This window comes from Salmo salar, chromosome 10 (genome assembly GCF_965601325.2).
Source record: "Salmo salar chromosome 10, fSalSal1, whole genome shotgun sequence".
In the NCBI taxonomy this organism is placed as follows: Eukaryota; Metazoa; Chordata; class Actinopteri; order Salmoniformes; family Salmonidae; genus Salmo; species Salmo salar.
The window spans coordinates 104,809,374-104,817,500 of NC_138300.1; the positions used below are offsets into that span (position 1 = coordinate 104,809,374).

Here is an 8,127-nt window from a genome sequence, read left to right on the forward strand (position 1 = left end):
TTGAAAGAAAGTGTAGCCTACTGGTCAGGGAAGAGCCCTTGTTCCTAAATGCGCACATGGATTTAACAATGTTGGAAACTCCCTCCAGACTATTCTTACACTAATCCAATGTTTTTCTGTGACAGGAAATGTAATTGACAAAGGAAGTGTGGAGAATTGAGACTCACCTCAATAGACAGCGTCCACAACGTCTCTGTGCTGGATGACAGCAAGGCATCCAGTTCCACTATACCTTTATCCTCTTATCTATTTTGTGTAACTGAAAACACATTTGGCAACATGAAACAGGCCTATGCACAGTCCATATCCACATATTTAGCTATCGCCATATACTGTAAGAATTAAGAGCCATAACATTTCTGTGAAGATTTGTATGTGTGCAGACAATAATGTAGGGGTGTTCTGGATCGTGGGTGGGTACACTGGCAGGGGGTAAGGAGCAGTGAAAGGGTTGATTGTTAACACTCTGCTGAACACAGCACACAGGCAGCACAGAGATACCGCACAGTTTGCAAATCCCTTTTCTCACTCTGATAATAGGGAACAGGGATATCTAGTCAGCTGCACAACTGACTGCATTCAACTGAACTGTGTCTTCTGCATTTAACTCGACCCCTCTGAATTAGAGAGGTGCAGGGGGCTGCCTTAATCTACAGCCATTTCATCGGCGCCTGGGGAGTTGTTATTTCAGGGTTAACTGCCTTGCTCAAGTGCAGAATGGCAGATTTCTTCCACCTAGCCGGCTTGGGATTCAAACCAGCGACCTTTCGGTTATATCTCACAATGCCTGTTTTTTTGTTTGAGGCCCCATTTATAGCAGCCTAACCTTGATTCCCCATTTGCTATTATGCTGTGTATTCATATTGTCTCTACCATTTGTCATATTCCTAGCTTTCCACATCAAATTTAATCTCTGAGTTGAAATGGACTTTGTGCCAGGAGAGAGCTGCTTCACTGCTCAACTCCCACTAAGGCTTCAAACTGAAGAGTGGAGATCAATAACTGAGAGTGCTCAATGGTTCATGGTTGTACTTGTGGTTTGTTTATTGTCGCAGACGTCTTGACCGCATTGGAACGGACTTGATCCCAGGATCCAAGGAGCCTCCAGGCGGTCACATGGGGTGCGAGGATTCTGTCCCCGTGCGCCACGCCCCCGCGCTTGGCGCTGTCCAGCACGCCAGGGCTGAAAGCTGCTGGTAGCGAGCAGCCAGTAACTGCCTGCAGCGGTGGACTGCACGTAGTGCTGAATTGAACCAGCGACAGACAGTCGACAGATCTCACCGGATACTAAGGTGAAAGTTCAGCAGACAAAGGTCAATTCATGGAGGAGACATCGTACAAATATGTGACAGCTGTTAGATTTTACCAGACGGGGACATTTTATTTTTTCCTTTCAATGATTTGCTGTCACAATTGAAACTCCTGAACCACTTGGTGGTAGGCTAAAACTTGTTACCACCATGATTTGGGTTATTTTACTGTCTTACTGCCTGACGTTTGTTTTTGGATATAAATCGGATGATCGACTGCCTTTCTTTCATGGGCATGCATTTGAGAACTCGCCGACGGCATCAAAAGTGAACGGACTAAGCATTCCTGTTAAACGCATCAACGCGCAAAAATGGTGTCCAGAATCGGGAATGCACTTTAAACTGTATGGGAATGGCAGCGAGGATTTCCACGTCTTTGCCCACCACAAACGGGGAAATATATTACTTAAAACTTCCAAGGTTCTGGACAGGGAAGAGCGTTCCGAATACCTACTGAGTATATGTTTATGTTGCCAAACATGCGTGTCAGCGGACCATGTTTTCTTTGAGGTTGCGTCGGTGAAAGTGGACGTTTTGGACATCAACGACCACGAACCCACTTTTCGCAATGCAGACTTGAAATTAACTTTGAATGACGCGACTCCACTCCGGTCTGTGGTTCACACGGTAAATGCACTTGATGCAGACAGTGGAAAGAACGCAGAGTTGACATACTTCTCCGTTCCCAAAAACGGCAGTTTCTACGTGGTACCACGAACGGGGGAAGTTTTACTGGTGGACTCCATACTGGGGCTTCCATCTACAGTCAAGTTCTATGTTTTTGCAAAAGACCACGGTTGGCCCAGCAGAATCAGTAAGGGGGTTGAGGTCACGGTTACCCCACGACAGTGGTGCCCACTGCGCCCAGGCCAGACAGGGGAGTTAGGCCGCTTGGGCAGGGCAGGGCGGATGCAGAGGGCATTGCTGGACTCTGGTAGCACGGTCTTCCTCAATGTATCCGAAGATGCAAGTATCGGTTCAGTCGTTATGAACCTGAGCCCAGCCAGGTTTCAGGCAGCCTCATTTGAGCTGGTTTACCCGGAGACAGATATCACCCCAATCAACGTGGGCAAGGAGAGTGGCGATATCGTGGTAGCCAGGCGCCTGGACAGGGAGACTGAACCGTTCGTGGAATTCACTGTCAAAATACAAGATCAACGAGGTGTGTACTAAATCTGCACTTTACTGGGGGCTTGTCTTCAGTGCGATATGTGCGGAGTGGCAATGCCCTTATTTAATTGGCAAACGTCTATTACGCATGCATGATGTCACTTTAATAGCGCAGTATTTTACGACCATCTGGGTGGCTGAAATAAAAGTCCCCCTGCAGTCACTATCCCTCAGTAATGCCCCAAAAGAGCATAATGTACATTGGGATATATAGACAGGTCAGAAAAAGCTATTAGCGCAGGCTAGCTACAATACATCCAACAGGTACACAAGGTATCACTTTACCTGTTTCAGTGTAAAGAAAAGACATACATTATTTGTAATTATGACATGCTCATACAATAATATGATGTATCTCATGTTTATGTATAACTCTAACAGCTATTCCTTTTTTAAATTAAGGCCAAATAATTATGGTTATTTTAATTAGGGCCAAATATTATTATTCTTAAATAGACACTACTATAGACTCGGCTGTGAAGTTGTTTCCAACATGAACCATTTTGGAGTGGAGATCCAGTGTGACCACAATGCTGTCTGCTTCTTTGAGGGCTGGTCTTTTTCTTTTTCTTTTCATCCTTGAAAAGCAGACTACCCATCACACATCACCCTTTTTGTGTTTAAACACATATTCTGCTGGATTTCTATTTTGAGTCTGTTTTGCACCAACAATCTTTCACTTATTAGTATGCTATACTGCATGTGGTTTGCTTGGGTTCCATTTTTCCCTTTGGCTGTGTGGTGAAGCAGGTAGCTATAGCATGGAGGTCCATAAGGATATTAGTGTGACTTGTGTCACTAAAGCTGTGTGTGTGTGTGCCCAGTGGCCACTTGTCTACACCCCCAGGCTGTCCCCATTGGGGAACTCTTTGAAGAATCCTTTTTGATTCCAGGTAGAACTCTTTTGGTTCCAGGTAGAAACCTTTTTGGTTCCATGTAGAACCATTTCCACAGAGGGTTCTACATGGAACCCAAAAGGGTTCTCCTATTGGGACATCCGAAGAACACTTTTTGAACCCTTTTTTCTAAGAGTGTGTAGTCTCTCTCTGTCACCTCTACACCAGCAGCTGGGGAATCAGCATGGGGAGACAGAAGGAGAAGCCAGTGAATTAGGTCATCATGATAGACACTAGTAAGGTGTCATGTTGGAGAGCGGTAGAGAGAACTCTTCATTAGTCCTGTGTAAAGATTTAGTTTCCACAAAGGCCATCAGCTTAATAGCTTAGTTTTATTGGAACAGAATGTAAAGTATAAGCTGTTTCTCTTCGACTGTGACTTTTCTTGAATCAGTTAATGGTATTGGAAGGGGCAGGAGACTGGAGAAGTATTGAGTAAACGGGATAGTCCTTGGTGAGGTGGAAGAGAGGGGATGAGATTGGACTGGAGTGATTCCCCTGTGGGCAGGGTGGTGGTTTGGAGTGGAGCCGTAATCACCAAGGGTCGTATGTATTATATCTTCTCACTGTAGGAGTGCTGAATTAAGATCCGTTTTTACTTCAAGATCAAAATGAATAAGATTACCTGATGAAGATCCGTTTTGGATGGAAACGTTGTCAATAAAGCAGTGAATTGGGAGCTTTAACAGTGTGCAGGCCTTCTTGTTCTTTACTGGGATCTGATTCTATATCAGCTCTCCATTATCCATACGGCACCTAAGTTCAGCCTGCTTTGTCAGAGAACTTCAGCTCTATCATTCTAGTCAGCCTCTTGTCTAGTTGCAAATACATTTGCATGTTCATAATGTGATATGAAATTAATTGGGATGAGACCTGATCTTAGTTCCTGTGTAATGTGTGACACTGGGGCTATATATTTAATACAGAAAACTATTTCACAATGCCATGTCATCTGCATTTATTACATTTGTAAAGAAACTCAAGCTGTGGCTGGAGTGTGTGTGTGTGTGTGAGTCCGTGCATGCGTGCTTGCGGATTTGTGTGTATGCACACGCCGGTGTGTGTGTGTGTTTGTGTGTATGTTTACCTCCCTGTGGTGGGACATAGCTCCTTTCTGCTTGAAGTACATTGTCAATACATTTACAAGCAGTTGCATGTTAGTTTCCACCCAATCTGTTTCTGCTCTATGTTCTGCTTTTATATTGTCTTTGTCCCAAGCGGCTCTCTATTCCTTACATAGAGCTCTATTGGCCTTGGTCAAAAGTAGTGCACAATATAGGGAATAGGGTGCCATTTGGGGTGCACATTTGTCTGCCTGGCCGTGTCAGAGGAACATGCTTCACTGCAATGCTGTCTCCTCCACTGTACAGCACCACAGCTGCTCCACTGCTCATCTGATGGCCAAGAGAAAGGAGAGGTGTAGCCTAGTTCCATGAGGATGGGTCCAGGGCAGAGGCTTTATTAGACCAAGAGGTTGCATTATTTATGTCCATTATTACAGAAATTGTCAGGCCCAAGACATGGCAGCCAGGGAGGAAGAGAATAGTGACAGTCAGGGGCAAACACCTCTCTCCTCCTCCTCCTCCTCCTCCGTCCTAAGGCACAGATTCCCTGCTACATGCCCATGCACCATGCTGAGTGATAAATGACTACAGTGGTCCTTACAGTAGCCCCAGACACCACCAGCTGAGGTGGTGTTACACAAATGACAGGTTTTACCTATGGTGCAGCAGTACAGATCCAGAAGGGCGGGTGGAGGTGTCTGTGCGGGGAGATCCTGTCTGTTGTTTTATTTGTCTAACATTCTAGCTGGCCTTCTGTTCTTTTGGAATGCAGTTGACACTTCAACATAGAGGTTAAGTTAAGGTAGACTCAACGTTATAATGTTGCCACGAGCAGCTCTGTAGATATTGCGATGTGCTCTAACACAGTCACACAGAGTGTCTCGGCATGTGCACGGGTTTGCTTCACCCTGCTACAACGTGGTAGCTATGGGACCATAAAGTAGAAAAGTTTAGCCTCGCGCTTCAACATGCTTAGTTGTTGCGTAAATCTCGCCGGCCGGGTCTATACCTTGAACTATTCTGGATAAAGATTTTGAAGGGCCACAACCCCTGTCTGTCAATCCAGAAACATCTTTGTTTACTGAGTTTTGTTTTGCCTCAGCTCCACATCCTTGCTGTTGGCATTTCCCCTCTGGGCCAGAATCGATTTGCCGCTATTGATTAAGCAAGCAGGCTTCTGTTATGTTCCAGTCACAAAACATTGCTTTAAACACAATTTATGTGTCAGAGAAGGCCTGCGATAGACTGCTACTGATAGTTTGCAAACTGATAAAGAGTTAAGACTGTGATTGAGCGGACCACAGATGTAACTTTCTGGGATCATTTAATGAATCAGAGCCAGGCGTTTCAGACTAGCCAAGATCAGACTGAGCATAGAAAATTGGTGTTGGCATTCAGACCTACCAAAGGAATTGTCTGGTCTGTGTTTATTTATCTATAGTGTGTTGAGTTTCTTTACCTTTTTCCCCCTGAGGTCCAATTAATGGAGTAAAACAATGTTTGTGGCTCAACTTTCAGCCCACGAGAAGAGCTGTTAAAAAACAAAATACAGGGTATATAGACATCCCTGAAAATTTTTGTTTTGTGGACAAAGAGATTTTGCTGCAGAAAAATTACATGGCTGGCAGAGTTGCTTGGTACAGTATTTTGATAGGAATTTCCGTAAGAGAAAATACATGTAATTGCCGTAATGGCGTAACGTGTTGTAAGGGACTTCTGTCAAAAGATGAAATGGCAATTTGATTGAAGATTGAAGGAAGAAATTTGAAGCTGGCTCGTGATCAAAACAAAACAAGGCTGACATGAGTCATCAGTATGCACAGTATTGGAGAGCTTGTTGGTGTGTGTGTGTTTGTGAGTGTGTGTGCACAGAGAGAAAGAGAGAGAGAGAAAAGGGGAGAGCCCATGGTGATGTAGCCTACCCACAACCCAGGCAGATGTGTGAACAACTCTGTGTCTACTGCTGACTGCTTAGCATTCCATTTGTTGTATTCTCATTTCAGTTGGAACATATATCCTATGCTTTTGTTATGGCTTCCGCGTCTGTGGTCAGGCTACCCCCTGTGTGTGCTTTAATCCAAGTTTGACAGTATGTCTGTGCATTGTTCTTGTCGTGTGGTTCGACATGTTGTTCTCTATGGAACAAATGAATGTGGTCCTCCTCTCCATATCGTCAGTGTGGGGGTCCGGCTTCATGCTGTGGACTAATAAGAACATATGGTCTCCATAGTCTTATGATGGTCTGAGGAGGAGGATGGGACCGTCGTGATGGTGGTGGAGTCATTAGTAGTGCTTCCAGTGGACACACACACACAGATAGACACACACACACATACCAAGCATAATGATCCAGATCTGGGTGTAACTCCCATCTTAGGCTTCTGCAATACAGTACTGTACTTAGAGTTCCTGGTCTTAAGCACAACACATAATACATTACAGAGAAGCTCAGGATAGAAACCATGAGAAATCATTTAAATTGACCTTTTTTCTGTGTCAACGCTTTCGAGAGGTTCAAATTGTTTCAAATCGTGACTATTGCTCAAGATGTGTTGCGTCTAATTACTTGTGCTCTTTTTGCCCCAGGAGGCCAGAGCGATAGCATTTTAATCATGCAATTTTAATCATTAATTGCATGAATGTGTGTTAAGTTGCTTATGATGGATCTCTTGGGTGCATAACATTGACTGCATCTGTCAAATCCTTAATTTAGTCCCTAAAAATTGTATGGTACTTAATAAAATAATCATACATTTGTCATAATTAAGTCATACTTTTATCACGTTGATATTAAACATTTAATACCAGAAAGTCATGCATTTATATTGTAAAAAATGAAACACCCCTGATAATGCATTAATATTGTACTATGAGATATAGGATAATCAAAGATTTGGGGAATGAAGTCCCATTAACAGTCTTATTTACCATGTAAATAAGAGATCATCATAGATTTCTGTTTTTAATATGTTACTTCTGTCACACTAATATAATCATACAAGTTAGTGATCAGGGGTGTTAAACGTTGGGTGTTGATACCTCCTCTACTCTCCCGCTGTGTGATGAGCATTGATCTGGTTTAATCATGCTGGCTTCCTACTAATGCAGATTAGGATGTGTGAGGGGAGATGATGGTATACAGCACAGGCTGTTCACTGGATTACATTCAGAAAATGAGGGGTTTATCCTCACTCCTGTCCCCATTAACAACGCTTCTAAACACGCTGCTGTCTTAATGTGTGTGTGTGTGTGTGTGTGTGTGTGTGTGTGTGTGTGTGTGTGTGTGTGTGTAGGGGAGAGGTGTAGAGAGTGTTTGTGTCAAATCAAATCAAATTTGATTTGCTTTGTAAACAACCGGTTTAGACTAACAGTGAAATGCTTACTTACGGGCCCTTCCCAACAATGCAGAGAGAGAAATATAAATATAATAGAAAGATAATAACACCAGGAATAAATACACAATGAGTAACGATAACTTGGCTATATACACGGGGTACCAGTACCTAGTTGATGTGTAGGGGTAAAGTGCCTAGGAAACAGGATAGATTATAAATAGTAGCAGCAGCATATGTGATGAGTCAAAATAGAGGCAGTATGCTAGCTAACACCTGTTGTCTTGGTTTGGTAGAGGCAGCATGCTAGCTAACACCTGTTGTCTTGGTTTGGTAGAGGCAGTATGCTGGCTAA

The 8,127-nt window shown here is 43.6% G+C and overlaps 1 protein-coding gene across 1 annotated transcript in view; it reads left to right on the forward strand.

The window, feature by feature from the left end:
• Positions 1-2,219: 2,219 nt before the first annotated feature.
• Positions 2,220-8,127, forward strand: part of LOC106561400 (neural-cadherin) — a 103,295-nt gene continuing 97,387 nt past the window's right edge. The window contains exon 1 of the mRNA XM_082956631.1: positions 2,220-2,472. Coding sequence (XP_082812757.1) covers positions 2,220-2,472 — 253 coding nt within the window. The remainder of the gene's footprint in view (positions 2,473-8,127) is intronic.